General features: G+C 38.9%; 1 protein-coding gene across 5 annotated transcripts in view; it reads left to right on the top strand.

Moving 5' to 3' along the window:
• Positions 1-16,874, top strand: part of mgat4b (alpha-1,3-mannosyl-glycoprotein 4-beta-N-acetylglucosaminyltransferase B) — a 237,743-nt gene that overhangs the window by 126,645 nt on the left and 94,224 nt on the right. For all 5 annotated transcript variants that reach the window (XM_072590342.1, XM_072590343.1, XM_072590338.1 and 2 more), the window contains one exon: positions 8,280-8,459. In XM_072590342.1, coding sequence (XP_072446443.1) covers positions 8,280-8,459 — 180 coding nt within the window. The remainder of the gene's footprint in view (positions 1-8,279; positions 8,460-16,874) is intronic.

Here is a 16,874-nt window from a genome sequence, read left to right as displayed (position 1 = left end):
GAATGGGTAGGGAGCAAAGGGATACAGATCCTTAGAAAATAGGTAACAGGTTTAGATAGAGGATCTGGATTGGTGCAGGCTTGGAGGGCCGAAGGGCTTGTTCCTGTGCTGTAAAATTCTTTGTTTTCATCTCAGATGTAATGTAACTGGTTATTAACAAATATGCAATAAACCTATTTACCGCTCATCAAGATTGAGTTTACCTTCTGTCAATGACTTAATGTGGGCATCCTTCCTCACATGGTATCAATGGTTTAGACTAAGACCAGCAAGGAGGATTGATGGCAGTGAAGCTACTGAAAGTTTCTAAGTCTCACTATTATAAATAATAACAAGGTACAGAGGGAATGCTGCACTACCAGAGTTGTCAGCTTTTGAGTAAGTTGCAGAGAAAAGCTCTCTCTGCCTTCTCAGGTGAATTTAAATGATTCCATGGTCATTACTTCAAGCAAATTCATGAGTATGCTCCCTATTTATTGACCAATATTTATTCTAAAGCTAACAATTTGGTAAGCAACATATGTTCCTTAATTGCAATGCGATTTGTAGGAATTTAGTCTGTTTGGGTTGACTACTATGTTTCTTGTCCTAACTAATGACTACACATAATTCATTGGCTGGAAACACCTTTCACAATGGTAAAGTGATTCTATAAATAGAAATCCTTCCTTATCATTCTGCTCATTGCTGTCAGGAGTGTTCTTGAAGGAGAGAGTGAAATGTTGCTTTCCTTGCACATGCCAAATCATATTTAATAATGCATTCAAAGTGTACTGTGTGAAGTTATTATATTTGATTTAAATCTGTTGCTCGCTTGCTTTCAGAAATGTGTGTGCAGCAGATTGAAGAAGGAGGAAGAAGGAAGGCAGATTTATGGGACCAATTTCTGAATCAGACATTTCACAGCATCCTGTGGAGAAAAAAAAGCCAAAACTTTAAAACTGCAATTATCAGAAAATTGGTGCATTTGAAAAAGCAAAGGTTTTTTTGTTAATGGTAGTGTCTACAATAAAACGAAACCAGTTTGTCTCCCATAACTGTTGGGTTGAAGAGTAGGAAATTAATTCCTGTAATCTCATGTAAATAGAAAAATATAAACCATGTTTTTTGCTTTGTCCTCTGTCTATGTTGTTCCCTTTCTGAATTTTTAACTTGGCACAATAAAACCTGTCATCATTTAAACAACATTATCTTATTTGCTTGTTATTACTGGGATTTTTTTTTCTTTCTGTTATGGAATGTAGACATCACTTCCTATGCCATCATTTTGCCCATTCCTAATTGATCCGAGGGCAGTTGAGAATCAGCCAGATTGCTGTGTGTCTACAAGTCGCCAGTAGGTCAGACCAGGAAAGGACAGCAGATTTACTTCTGGAAGGACATTGGTGAACCAACTCTTTTTAATATGACACTTGTCACGAGTTGCCTGGCTGTTTTTGTTTGATTTCCAGCATCTGAAGGTCTTTTAGTTTTGTTTTCTTTGAAGTGAAGAGCTGGGTGTTAATAATTTAATGCAAGAGAAAAGGGGACTAAGACTGTGCTGCTGATAAGTGACTGGTCCAGGAACACTCCACAATAGACACATCTAGAAGGGTATGTCTGTGTAGTGTACGTGGCGACAAGAGTGTTAAATGGCCTGATAAATTGTGCAATAATGTTGGAAACTGAGTTAAAGTAAGTGTTAAAGTAATTGAGTTCAGTTTGAGGTCTGTTTTATACATATCTAGAAGAGATGTAAGCTGAAGAAGAACTATCCGGTGAAAACCCAGAAATTTGTCAGACGAAAGCTGATTGGAGCTGTGGCAAACTGAGCAAGAAGCCTTGTTGTGGAGATGATGGTAAACCAGTGATGCAGTTTTGATGTTTATAAAGATGCTGCTAAGATAAAATGAGTAGTGCATTTGAATCCTTTTCTGGTGCTTATAATAATATCTTTCAAACCATTTTTTTTTTCTTATCAAATAGTTTTTTTGTTGACTAAACGTTTTGTTTTTCATGTTAAAAGTACACTGGCAGACTCTTGTAAATGCATTCGGTAACTGCTAATCATAGTTTGAAAACAGAAAGGTCTATAAAGCTTTATTTTGCTCAGGGATCTGATTTGTCTAGTCTTAACATCAGCTGCGATCATAACAATATGACATCAATAATAATAGGTGGTGTCTAATGCATTCTTCAGCATTAACCAGTTGAGATCTTTAGTCTTCAACAGAGGGGTTGCACAGGGTGGGGCGATTGGGTCAGCTGCATCAGCAGCAAGTGCCTAGGATTGACCCTCCCCTGTAAAATTTCAGACAGGTTAGTGATAGGAGGTAGGCAGTGGGAAGACTATATCGTGTGGGTTTTAACGTTCCCAGACTTGCAAGCCCACTGGCTCGGAGTGTATAATCCAATTCAATCAGTGTTAAATGTATTAGTTCTTTTGTAATTAGTCATTATGCTCATCTTAAAGGAAACTCCTTTCCTTTCTTGTTTGCAAGTTTTGCTGGCTGCAAATGTACTAACAAGCTTCATTTCAAAATGGAGTAGGGCAGGCACTTGTGGCATTGAACCATCACCTGGAGTGAGCAGGCCTAATAAATGGGCAAGGAGAAAGTGAGGACTGAAGATGCCGGAGATCAGCCTGATGAAGGGCTTATGCCTCAAACATCAGATCAGATTAGATTACTTATGGTGTGGAAACAGGCCCTTCGGCCCAACAAGTCCACACCGTCCCTCCGAAGAGCAACCCACCCAGACCCATTCCCCTACATTTACCCCTGCACCTAACACCATGGGCAACTTAGCATGGCCAGTTCACCTAACCTGCACTTTTTTGGACTGTGGGAGGAAACCGGAGCACCCGGAGGAAACCCACGCAGGCACGGGGAGAATGTGCAAACTTCACACAGACAGTTGCCTGAGGCAGGAATTGAACCCGCATCTCTGGTGCTGTGAGGCAGCAGTGCTAACCACTTTGCCACCGTAATTCTACTGCTCTTCAGGTGCTGCCTAACTTAATAAATGGGCTGCCACATTTTCTGTTGGGGGATGCGTTTCTGTTGTTTGTCCGTTTATTCATAGAAAGCAGTTCATAGTTGTGGTGCTATCACTGCATTAATAGAAAACCAGTATGGGTGCTTGACTTCAGAATGCTTGTGGTAATTGTGCGTGCTGCTTTCATTAACTGTGTGATGATTTTGTTCTCCAGCATGCTAATTATCACTGCGTGTTTAACTCTCAAAAACAAGATTCTGCTGTGCAACTCGAAAGAGGGGTTTGCAATTAAGTAGTACTTTGCTTGGCCTTGCAAGCTCTGTACAGCCAATTAAGTGCTTTTGAAATGTAATCAATTATAGTATAGGAACCATCGCCAATATGTGCTCAGCAAGTTCCCACAAACAGCAATGTGACAAAGAATGGTCTCTTTTTTTTTAAATGATGCAAGTTCTGGCTACTAGAGAAAATTACTTTTGTTCTTCTTTGAGATCCAGAGTTCTAGATTTTTGCTATTGTTGTGTAGAAAAAGTGCTTTTGATTTCAGTCTAGTGGAGACTGATCCAAAATTTTAACACTGTACCCTATTCCCCTAGTCAGCCCTATTCCTCTGGTCAGTCCCATCAGAGGGAATAGTTTCTGGCAACTCCATTCAGTACTTTAACAGCTTTAAACAACTCTATCAGATCCCCTTTTAATTTGTATAAAAACAAGGGACTGAAAGCTAATTTTACATACTTAGAATTTAGCTCTTTTAAAGTTTAAGTATCCTTTCTTTCCTTTGCAAGACAAATTGAGTTAATTCCTTTTGTGTAAGGTAATGGTCCTAAAAGGGTTAATGTTCACGTAACATTGGTTCCATCCATTCTATGTGGATATGATTATAGCATTTAAAAAACATTTAGATAAATACATGAATGGGAAAGATTGGAGGGATATGGGGCAGGAGCAGGCAGGTGGGACTAGTTTAGTTTGGGATTAAGTTCAGCTTGGCTTGGTTGTTTTTGTGCCATATGACCCCCATGACTCTATCGATGTCGCACACAGCCTGTGGGTGAAGACCAGGAATTCTATTCTAGCATTCAGAGGGTTAGGGTTAGGGTATCTGTAAGAGATGGATGATAGTAAGCCAAGGATGGATAAAAAGTGATAATGTGGGCTATAAGTAGGTGGAAAAAGGGTTGGTTAAGCTCTACAAAACGCATGTCATGGCTGGGCCTGAGGTGCGTGGTTAGCTAAAGGACCTGGAATGAGATGTTCCGGTTCTAAAATTATTGAATGCAGTGTTAGGTTCTAAAGGCTGCAGAGTCCCCATTGAGAAAGTGGAGGTGAATTGGCTGCTTGATCTGTTTCAGTCTAGTTATTTCGACTGTGCTGTTAAGTGGACAGTTTCAGGGTTTTAACCCAACCATGATGAATGTTGTATTTCTGAGTTGAGACAGCATGTGACTTGGAGGGTGAAGGGAGAGTTTTTCTAAATGTGCACCTAAGTGATTTAGTACTACTTCTCGTCAACATTTTTTTAAACATACTCATCCTCCAATGTTGGTCCCTGCCACATCTTCTATTTTAGTCACTCCTTAAGTGGTGACTGTCTTCAGCTGCCTAAGCCACGGATTTACCCTAGCCCCACCACCTTCAAACCTTTGCCTTTTAAGATTTTCTCTTTCCTTTCACTCGTTTGTGTTATTGGCATCGCTGCCAAGCAAAGCATTTGTTACCCATTGCTAATTGCCCCTTGAACTGAATGGTTTCCCAGGGGTTGACCACATTGGTGTGGGTCTGGAATTCATGTAGGCCAGACTAGGTAAAGATGGCAGATTTCTTTCCTTAAATGTCATTAATGAATCTGGTTTTAAAAGAATAATCAATGGCCGTTGTTATGGTCACCGTTACTGAGGCCATCTTTTATATTGCCGATTTTTATTAATTGAAATTAAAACCTTCCAGCTGCCATGGTGTGATCTGAACCAATGTCCCCAGAGACCTAGCTTGGGCCTCTGAATTACTCAACCAATGATATTTCCCTATGCCATCATTCAGAAGATTGTTAATGTTTTGAACAAACATTCGGCAACCTAACCTAATATCTCCTTGATGTCAAGTTTAGCCTAATGGTGCTCCTGTAAAAGAACAACATAAAAGATGTTGTGTAAATACAAGCTTTTACTTGGAGTGAACATATGATGCTATCAGTGATTTACATAAATACATGTGCACTAGAAATTCCATAGCTGGAGGAATGTCCTGCAATAATCAACAATGGAAATTGAGAGATGGACAGCATTGGTGAAACCGAATATTTACCCAGGCGGGGGAAGTAATAAAGAGAGCCGCAAATCTTTCTATGTACAAATTTCAAATCCAAGTTAAACATTTTAAAATTAAGGTGTTGTCACAATGGGGCCTAGTTAGTGTGCATCGTAATCTTTAATGAACGGGGCATGCTATAAATCAAGATACGGAGCGACTGCATTTTCCAGAGGAAGGAGGGTGGGAAGCCAGCTGCTGCAGTGCTCAAAATAGAAAATTTTAATTTGTTTCTTTTAAAGCTCATTTTTTAAAAAAAATGCATTTTTGTTTCTCACAATATTGAATGTGACATAAATAACAAAATGTATCTGCATTTAAAGCTATCCCTGGACATTGGATATTTGGGTGTGTTTTTATAATTAAGAAGCACTCTCTGATGATAAACTGTGATGAACCTCCCCTCATCAGTGTTCAAATATATTCTGAAGGTTTAGTTAGCATACTGCTGAAACCACCATTTTCTTCTCTATCTTCCTGTACGTCAGTTTGTATAGCTGTATCTCCAGTCATTGGGCTAGATGGTCCATGCAGAACTTTAACGAAAGTGGATCTTCATTTGATCTGTTGAGGTTGAATTCATCCATATATCAGGCATAAATTCCAATGAAGATAAGTGCTTTTCTGAATTGGATATGATGTGTTGTATTTCAGGAAGTTGAAATAAAATAGCGCACCACTATGTGGTAACAATGCTACCTTATTCATTCAAGAAACATAGCTACATATTTAAATATATTTTCAGAATGAAATAAAAATAATTACATCCCCTGTTGTGACTTCAAGGATTTTTGAGTCGGCCTGTAGATGCAAGAAAGTGTGTGGAGGCAGAATCATTCTTAGAAATGGTGCTCTGAAGCTCAAAATTAAAATAGTTCATAAATCTGTTACAAACAAACATGTATTGCTGGAAAGACTCTGCATCTGTGGAGAAGGAAACAGAATGATGAAAAGATATTAACTCTCTCTCTCTCTCCACAGATGCTACCTTCCATGCTGAATGTCTCTAGCATTCTCTGCTGCTGAGATCAAATTGTTCAACCATATTCTTAATTTCTTTTCTATTTAAATTCATCAACTTGCTGGTGAAATTTTCCATCCATCCAAAGTTGATAGATGTTACCAGGGGTTCAGTAGCAGCTTGGCTCAGTGGATAGCTGTCTTGCCACTTAGTTGAGAAAATTGGTTAGTTCAAGCCCCAGACCAGAATCTTGATTTTAGGCTGACATTACCAGTGTTGAGTCACTGCTGCCTATCACCTGATGAAGGAGCGTCGCTCGGAAAGCTAGTGTGCTTCCAATTAAACCTGTTGGACTATAACCTGATGTTGTGATTTTTAACATAAAAAAAAGTTTTGTGATTTACACATGAAAGAAGTGAAACTATCGTATTCTAACAGATGAAAGCCTCAACAAACAATTAAGGTATTATTCAATGCGTAATTTCAGTTACATCACACTAAACTTTTGCTATAAATTCTGTCTGACAATTGTGCTCTCCACAACGACCTGATGAAGGAGCAGCGCTCTGAAAGCTAGTGTGCTTCCAATTAAACCTGTTGGACTATAACTTGGTGTTGTGATTTTCAACTTTGTGCACCCCAGTCCAATACTGGCATCTCCAAATCATAAATTGGTGTAGTGAGGTTAGAACTGTAACTGTGCAGTTCTTACATTCTTATGAGTTTCAAATAGTAATTTCACCTGCTAATTGCTTCCTTGGATCTATATCATGTAAAATTTAGGGAACTAGAATCTCAGACTCCTTTCTACCACAGAGTAAAAAAGAACCTGGATTTAAGTGTTGTAACACATCCCTTATTATTGAAATGTCCTTATCATTGTGACATAGGTAATTGCTACTGATAATTTCCACGCTGCAAGGTTCCACTGCAAGCTAGTAGATTTTTTTAGAATTTGTTTTTGGTCGCTGAGGAGTGATATAACACACAAATACGAAGCTGCTAGTATTAAATTGAATGGGGAATTTGGGAGAGAGATCTTTACCTAGAGAGAGAACAGAACCTGTAATTCTTTGTCACAAGGAATAATTTGCATGAGTAGCATTGGTATATTTAAGAGGAATTTGGATAAGCACGTAAAGGAGAAAGGGAGAGGCAGATTATATTATTAAGGTGAGATGCAGGGGTCGAAATTTTTTTTAAAGGACTCTTGAACTTATTGGACTAATCTTTTAAACTGCTGGAAGAGCACAGCAGTTCAGGCAGCATCCAAGTAGCTTTGAAATCGACATTTCGGGCAAAAGCCCTTCAATTTTTATTCCTGATGAAGGGCTTTTGCCCGAAACGTCGATTTCGAAGCTACTTGGATGCTGCCTGAACTGCTGTGCTCTTCCAGCACCACTAATCCAGAATCTGGTTTCCAGCATCTGCAGTCATTGTTTTTACCTAATTTTTTAAACTGGCTAGCATGGAAACATAAAATCCAATCCCTAGACTCTTAATTGCCCTCTGAATGGACCTATAAGCCACTCAATTATAAAATTGCTGCAAAAAAGTCATTCTCTAAGTGCCTTTCCTACAAGGTCCACAGGCATTCACGTAGGCAGCCCAACCACAAGAAGTGTTAGAGATAGGTAATAAATGCTGGCAGTATCATTGACTCCATATGGCAATGATGAAAGTTGGTAAAGGCATCTACTCTGTCAGATTATTGAGATTCTGGCTTTGCTGTATGGCTTGAGCTCTGGAATTATGCTTAAAATACAAAATTAAGAAAACTCGTATCTTTTGGAAAAGATTTAAATGTTCCATCTGTTTCTTGGGTGTCCGTGAAAGGCCACTAGCCAGTATTTGAAGTGGAACAGAAGCATTGTCCCCTGTAGTCCTGGGCCAGTGTTTCTCTACAAATCGCTATCAAGAGCAGACTAATCATCTTTCATCTTATAGCTGTAAGTGGGACAGTTTGTGCAACGAAATCTTAATTATCAGAGATGGCTCATTGTCACTTCTTGGGATATTTTTGTTTTCCCAGGAGATGTGGTAGACATTTATCAACGGGAGTTTCTAGCACTTCGTGACAGACTGCATGCAGCTGAGCAAGAAAACCTCAAACGTTCTAAAGAACTGAACCTTGTCTTGGATGAGATAAAACGAGCTATTGCTGAGAAACAAACATTGAAGGATTTCAACAGGACCTGGAGTCATTTATCAGGTACCTTCCATTGTACAATGGGTCCACTGTGCATAGGACAAAAACAATAGCAAATGCTGTTTTGTGCCTTTGTGAAGGAGGTATGGGATCAGCTGATCAAAATGTTAATCAACTGTAGATTTAATGATCTTTTGAATAGAGAGAATCTGTGAGGTTGAAGGAGAAAAATTTTAACAGCTGAAGACACATATGTTAATAGTGAAGAGATGAAGTGTTGGAATGTGTAAGAGACCAGGTTGAAGGCGCACAGAGATCTCAAAAGATTGTTTGGTGGGAAGAAATTAGAGAGGTAAGGAGGGATAAAGCTTATTGAAAACAAGTTTGAGAATTTTAAATTGTGGTGGGGATTATTATTCCATTATTGGAATGGAGGCCAATAAACGTCATTGAGTGCAGGATGGTGGGGTGAAGGGAATTTGATGCAACTTATGATAATGGCAACAGTTGATCACATGATGGTTGCTACATTCTTGGAACTCTGCTGATGTCCCCCTGCTGAGACACATCACCTCCTATCTAACGTTAGTACGTCCTGTCTTGCAAATCTATAAAGAAAAGACATTTTCTGATCTTAATATTTACACTTTTTAAAAATTTTAAATGTAAATATCTGGAGTTTGAGTCAGTAGCCCCAAAGCGTAGCATCTATCAGTTGTGTCATGTCACAGTGACACAGCCATGCCTTTCAGTATCTTAAATTGAGTAAGAAATTGTTGAGAACAAAAGAGGCTATTCAGTTCAGAAAACCTTTGTGCTCTTTCTCCTCCTTGTGTTTTCATTCCAGAAAGACTAATCTAAATGTAAATCTAAACGTGAATAGGTTCTCTGCAGCGGGTGAAGTTTCACCCCTTTGGCTAAATTCTGTCACAAACCTGTTTTATGCCAACTTGTGGAATGATCTTCTCTGTTAATTTATTCCATTCTATTACCCTCTGGGTAGAAATAGTTTCACTTGATTTCATTGAATCACATACTTGTAAACAAATAGCATAAAAGATTCAGTCGAGGATGTGTTTTTTGTTGACAGTGGTCTTTAACATTTAAGGGTAATCTCCAAACAAGTTCTACAAAAATTAAGTTCTTTAATGGAAACTAATTTGAAACACTGTTGATACTCAAATGTAAAACTACTGATTTGAGGTGAAAGTGGAAAAGTTTAATTTCAGGAGCTGCGTCTTAACCTGCATTTATTTTTACTTGGCTCCAGTAAAGGTGACATCACAACAGATCACAGAACAACTGATTTGACATTTGGGAAACTGACGCACAGTGTGAGCGTAACAAACTATGGTGGAGGAATATGAAAATTAACACACATAGGTTCTCTTCAGTGAAAGACCTTTAGCCCATCAGTTTAAAATGATGCATATGTTGAATCTGTACAATCAAAATAATTTTTTTAATATCCCTCACTACTTTAAACTCTGGATCTGGGATAGTTCCTGACAGTCAGTCTATTTATTCGGGCTGTAATCTCTACCATTTACGTCACATTCTGTGTATCCATCTCTTGTACCTCGCGTTTGAACTGTTCCTTGAAACCTTTTACTGATCGTTTGATCACCTGTCCTGATTATATCATCTATGGCCTGCTAATTAAAGGTGCTATATAAATGTAAGCTTGTTGAACTGTGCAAGAAACCAAAGCATGTCTATAGTGTATCTTATTGACTCTGGGATCCTTGATAAAGGTTGTTAACCTGGGCCAAACAGTGAGCTTAGGCTGACAGATACAAACAGGGGATTTAGAATCTCCTCGCTTTGGGGACTGACTCAGCTGATTGGCCGTAGCCAGTGTACTCAGCATGTGTAAATAAATGGTGACTTGGTGATGGGATACTGGCCTCTGTGCAGTTATATCAGAATCCAGATAAGAAAACCTCTTTCCATGTATGAGAGTGATATTGTTTACAAAAAGAAAACACTGTGTAGTTGGTGGGAAAAAGAATGTACTCTGAAGACCAGCAGGTATCTGGAAAGAGAAGAGCGGTTAAATGGATGAAATTTAAGTTATAGAGTCATAGTCATTGAGATGTACAGCATGGAAACAGACCCTTTGGTCCAACTCCAGCATTCATCGAATACATGCACAAGAAGTTATAGAATGCCTTGTCAAATCATATTGTGTTCATTTTTGTACTACTTAAAATTTGTTCAATCTAAATCTGATGTAAAATATCATGTATTAAAGTATACATTTACATTATGAAAAGGGCATTTTGAGTATTTTTGAAATTCAAATGCAATCCAAGTACACACAGGTTCCTAAGGTTAATGTGGGTTGCTATTGAAGGCAACATGAAACTGTGGTGCTGCCTCTACAAAACGTAAATGAGAATTCTATAATTGACGAATGATGGATGAAAAAAAATAGAAGCACCATATTGCAGAATAATTTTTCATCTTAACCCTCTTCAATCATTATCAATAGCAAAGAACACAGCTGCAAGAAAGTACTTGTGCTTATATTGTCTTTCACAGCTTCAAAACGTATAACCAGTGAAGTACTTTTTGAAGTCCAAATAATGGTGTAATGTAGGAAACAAAGCAGCTACTTTGTGCACATTCAACTCTGTCAAGCAGCAAAATGATAACAGCTAGATATTGTATTTTAGGCAGTGGTTGGGGACATAAAAATTAATCAGAGCACATGAACATAACGTCCCTGCTCCATCACAGCACGATGGCACAGTGGTTAGCACTGCTGCCTCACAGCGCCAGAGACCCGGGTTCAATTCCCGCCTCAGGTGACTGACTGTGTGGAGTTTGCACGTTCTCCCCGTGTCTGTGTGGGTTTCCTCTGGGTGCTCCGGTTGCGCCTCTCAGTCCAAAGGTGTGCAGGTCAGGTGAATTGGCCATGCTAAAATTGTCTGTAGTGTTAGGTAGGGGGTAAATGTAAGGGTATGGGTGGATTGTGCTTCGGCAGGTCGGTGTGGACTTGTTGGGCCGAAGGGCTGTTTCCACACTGTAATGTAATCAGTCATGTGGGATCTTATACACACACCTAAAGAGGGAAGGTAAGGCCTTCGTAGAAGTTTTCATACCAAAAATGGTACCTCTTCACTGGAAGCACTTCTGTAATGAATGTGGGATTGCAACTCAAACTTTTCTAACTTTAATATAACATTACTATCCACATAGCCACCTTAAGTAGTGCACTCCTACCAGTGTGATATAGTCAAAAGTGAATATTCAAATGGATGAGATGTGGCCCTGGTTTTAAAAGTTAAGTACAATGTCTGCTAACCACAACTTCACAATCGACCTTTTTCTGAGAAGGTGTAGTCATAGTTTGCCAGACTGATTCCTGGGATGGCAGCACTGACATATGAGGACAGGTTGAATTGGTTAGGATTATATTCACTGTGATTCAGAAGCATGAGGGTGAATCTCGTAGAAATGTGAAAAGTTCTAACAGGACTCTACATAGTAGATGCAGGTAGGATGTTCCTAAAGACAAGGGAGTCTAGAACCAGGGGGTCACAGTTTAAAGATACAGGGTAAACCATTTAGGACTGAGATGAGGAGAAACTTCTTTACTCAGAGTAGTGACTTTGTGAAATTTGCTACAACAGAAAACCATTGAGGCCAAAATATTGTGTGATTTCGAGAAGGAATTGGAAATAGCATGTGGGGCTAAAGAGATCAAAAGAAACAGGGAAAAGCAGGAACAGGCTATTGAATTGTATAATCAAGCATGACCATAATGAATGGTGGAGCAGGCTCAAAGGCCCAAACAGTGTCCTCCTATCTTCCGTTTTTTTTTGTATAGACTGCAGATAAAGCCATGGGCCAGGATGCATGATGATGCACATTGCTAAGGTAATATAAGACATCTTGACTTGAAGAAATGATCAGGAATCGAGAAAATGAGGGAAGAGACCAGCCCATCCTATCAACAACCAAAGGAAATCTGAACTTCTAGACACACCATGCACAGAACAGCAGATAGAGAGGCGTTTCAAAATATGTCGAAGTTAACGTTCAGAAGAGTTGTCAAATTCATCGTACAACCTTGGTTTTTATCCTGAATGTAACAATAATTTTCTTTCACAGCACTTATCCAATTCCCTTTAATATTTTGTGTTAAATCTGTTGCTACCACCCTCTTGAACAGATTGCAGATAATAGTTTGCTGCTTAAAAATGTTTTGTCTGCTTTTTTTGCCACTTTCCTAGAGTTTGTATCCTCTAATTATAGACCCAGTGCTGGTAGAAACTCTACCGCCCTACATAGTCTATTAAAATTTTTCATGATTTTAAACTTTGTTCTTCAGCTTATTTTTAAACCTGTCTGCTTCAGTGAGAACATCCTCATCTTCTGCAGTTTCACCACTTAATGACGTTCCTTGTCTGTAGTGCCATTCTCATAAATCTCTGAACTTCATTCTAAGGTGTGGTTTCCCAAAATTGAGCACAATATTCCAACTAGTGTTGGAATTAGATTTAGCTTAGCTTTCTTGCTTTAGTGCTCTATGCCTGTGCTTGTTGATAAAACCAATATACTAGTTAACAGTATTCACAACTTGTCCTGCCAAAAAGTTTTGCACATGTACCCACATGTTAGTCAGTTCCTGCATCCCTGCCACCCCCTTCATAATTGGACTATTTAGGTTGTATTCTAAAATGTATCATTTCATGCAACTCTATTGGTTAAATTCCATGTATTGTGTTTGTCTATTTTACCAGTTTGTCTAGGGATTCAAATAGCAACCTCCTATAATAAGGTTTGAACACTCAACCAGCTTGCTACAGCAAAGACTCATTAACAGTGCTTGGAATAGTGAAATCAGGTCTTAACAGACAATCCTCATGGTGGGAGAGACTAAACACAAAATTCTTAAAATCTGATTGCCAAAATAGGAAACAAGGTGACCTTGAGGATTTGATGCTCCAGGTTTATTATGTTTTGGTCTTTGGCAATATTGTCGCAACAAAACTATCAATGTCATTTTGTCCTGGAGCGAGATTCTAAACAATACAATCCTAATTGAAGAAAATTGGACATGTCTTTTACTTGCGTTATTAGGAACATAATAACAGGAGAAACCTGCTCTGCTCCACTGTCAGCTGTATCTCAGTTGGTAGCACTTACATCTCTGAATCAGGATTTTGTAGGTACAAGTTCCACTCCAAGTCTTGAGCACAAATCTAAGCTGACACCGTAGTACAACCCTGAGGGAGTATTTTGGAGGTGACAGTTTTCAAATAAAGCATTAAACAGAGCAACCAAATAACCCTGCAGGTCGATTAATGATACTGTTTTGAAAAATGCAGGCAAGCTATCTCATGTGGCTTGGCAATATTCATTGTGCATCAATATCACAAAAATAGATTATCTGATGACAACTGAATTGCTGGTTATGGGAGCTTGCTGTGTGTAAGTTGTCTATTGTACTTCTAATGTAGAAAACCCTTAAATTGGCTGTGAAGGTCTTAATGAAGTCCTGAGATAATCTATGGAAAATTTACTTTCTTTTTCCGTTTCAATTATACAGGTGATCTGTACCACAATTTCACATTTCTGCCTCAGCTCTTTGTCCCTTTCTTAACAAAATATTATTAATCTCAGTCCTGAAAACTCTGACGCCCTGAACCACATTTTTTGAGAAATAGGGTTCTAGTTCTTACTAGTTTCGGTTTGAAAATTTCATTTCATGATCTTCGTACAGCACAGAATAAATTATTTCAAATAATGGTTAATAACATCAATATCTTATTGGACTTGATTGAGTAAAAATTGAGTCACATAGTAATACCACCATGACTACTTGTGATAAATTGTTTCAATAGTATGTGTCAGTCAGTACCTTCAAGCAATGGGGCCAAAATCTTGCAGAGAAATTGGTTTGAAGTTGCTGTCAGATTGGTCAGATGTATATGATCAATTTTATTCAGCAGGTTTTATAATGCAGATGGGCAGAGGACAATTTGATTTTTTTTTCCTTTTTAACTCAAATTTATCTTTAATGTGTGGGATTGATAGGCTTCAGATTGGTTTCATAGGTTGGCGCAATATCGAAGACAGAAGGGCCTGTACTGTGCTGTAATGTTCTACATTCTTTAATGGATTTTAAATAACTGCATTTATTCTGCATTTCATTTCGTCTGATTCGAGCACAAATCCTTCAGTTATAATTGACTGTAAGTTCAGTAACAGTAACTGCAAGTATTCTAACTTTGTACTCCACAGGAAAGGGCTTTGTTTGATGTGGCAATTCAGATATGCTTTTCTTTCCCTCCCTAAATAAACTTCCTATTAAAAATCTAAATTAATTTACAGAATTATGCAACAGAAAAGCAACATTTTAAAATTTTGCCAGCATTTGATAGGGGGATCCTTTCATTGCTTTTGCTGGCTGGTAAAGGAGAAACAGATTTGTATTTGTGCATTTCTCAACCGCAGATATCTCAAAGCACCTTACAATTAATTAATTACTTCTGAGGTGCAATCACTTTTTTTTCTGGTGTAAGAAATGCTGCAGGTATTTTGTTCAAAGCAAGATGGCACAGGCCTCACCCACACCAGTTGGAAGTCGTGTCATGGAATATTTTGCATTTCTGAGTGAACAATCAGGATTTCAGTTTAATTAAAAATGCTCAAGATGGAAGATCAGACCTTTGCGCTAGTCATCTCATACTTGTTATTACTACTCAAAATGTCTTTGATAATGGCTGCACTTCTCAATATAATCATTGTAACCTAGTGCTTAAGAGAAGGTAATGGTATGCAGAGTGGAAAATCTAATTTGTTTGGCAATTTTTAGAGTTAGGAGTTTTGCCTTAGTGGGTGTAGGTTGTTTTTCAACAGCTAATACATTGAGTGTAAGGAGTCAGGACAGGAATCATTAGGAAATGAGGTTAAGTTCCACCCCAAGAAGCTGGAGCATATAATATCACTTGATACTGCCAGTGTTGAGATCAAGATTTGTAGATTCCAATATGCTGTAATTCTTTGTTAGTGTACTTTGGAATAAGTACTTTGAATACTTTTCAACTTTTGTCACCTTAGTCCATTTTGCTTAGTTTACATCAGTTTTCCCATGCTAATGAATGTGCAGACAGGATATCATCAAGTTGAAGCAAAAAGGTTACAGAGTCGAAAACAGAGGTTTGGATCAGCAATGGGAATGTTGCAGAAGGGATATGTCATAGTCATAGATGTACAGCATGGAAACAGACTCTTCGGTCCAACCCATCCATGCCGACTAGATATCCCAACCCAATCCAGACCCATATCCCTCCAAATCCTTCCTATTCATATACCCATCCAGATGCCTCTTAAATGTTGCAATTGTACCAGCCTCCACCACATCCTCTGGCAGATCATTCCATACACGTATCACCCTCTGCATGAAAAAGTTACCCCTTAGGTCTCTTTTATATCTTTCCCCCCTCACCCTAAACCTATGCCCTCTAGTTCTGGACTCCCCGACCCCAGGGAAAAGACCTTGTTTATTTATCCTATCCATGCCTCTCATAATTTTGTAAACCTCTATAAGGTCACCCCTCAGCCTTCTGATGCTCCAGGGAAAACAGCCTCAGCCTGTTTAGCCTCTCCCTGTAGCTCAAATCCTTCAACCCTGGCAACATCCTTGTAAATCTTTTCTGAACCCTTTCAAGTTTCGCAACATCTTTCCGATAGGAAGGAGACCAGAATTGCACGCAATATTCCAACAGTGGCCTAACCAATGTCCTGTACAGCCGCAACATGACCTCCCAACTCCTGTACTCAATACTCTGACCAATAAAGGAAAGCATACCAAACGCCTCCTTCACTATCCTAGCTCCACTTTCAAGGAGCTATGAACCTGCACTCCAAGGTCTCTTTTGTTCAGCAACACTCCCTAGGAATTTACCATTAAGTGTATAAGTCCTGCTAAGAGTTGATTTCCCAAAATGCAGCACCTTGCATTTATCTGAATTAACCTCCTTCTGCCACTTCTCAGCCCATTGGCCCACCTGGTCCAGATCCTGTTGTAATCTGAGGTAACCCTCTTTGCTGTCCACTACACCTCCAATTTTGGTGTCATCTGCAAACTTATTAACTGTACCTCTTATGCTCGTATCCAAATCATTTATGTAAATGACAAAATGTCGAGGACCCAGCGCTGATTCTTGTGGCACTCCACTGGTCACAGGCCTCCAGTCTAAAAAACAACCCTCCACCACCACCCTCTGTCTTCTACCTTTTGAGCCAGTTCTGTATCCAAATGGCTAGTTCTCCCTGTACTCCATGAGGTCTAACCTTGCTAATCAGTGTCCCATGGGGAACCTTGTCGAACGCCTTACTGAAGTCCATATAGATCACATCTACAGCTCTGCCCTCATCAATCTTCCTTGTTACTTCTTCAAAAAACTCAATCAAGTTTGTGAGACATGATTTCCCACTCAAAAAGCCATGTTGACTATCCTT

The sequence above is a fragment of the Chiloscyllium punctatum genome, chromosome 20, assembly GCF_047496795.1.
Source record: "Chiloscyllium punctatum isolate Juve2018m chromosome 20, sChiPun1.3, whole genome shotgun sequence".
NCBI lineage: Eukaryota > Metazoa > Chordata > Chondrichthyes > Orectolobiformes > Hemiscylliidae > Chiloscyllium > Chiloscyllium punctatum.
This window is presented reverse-complemented; position numbering and strand designations above follow the sequence as displayed.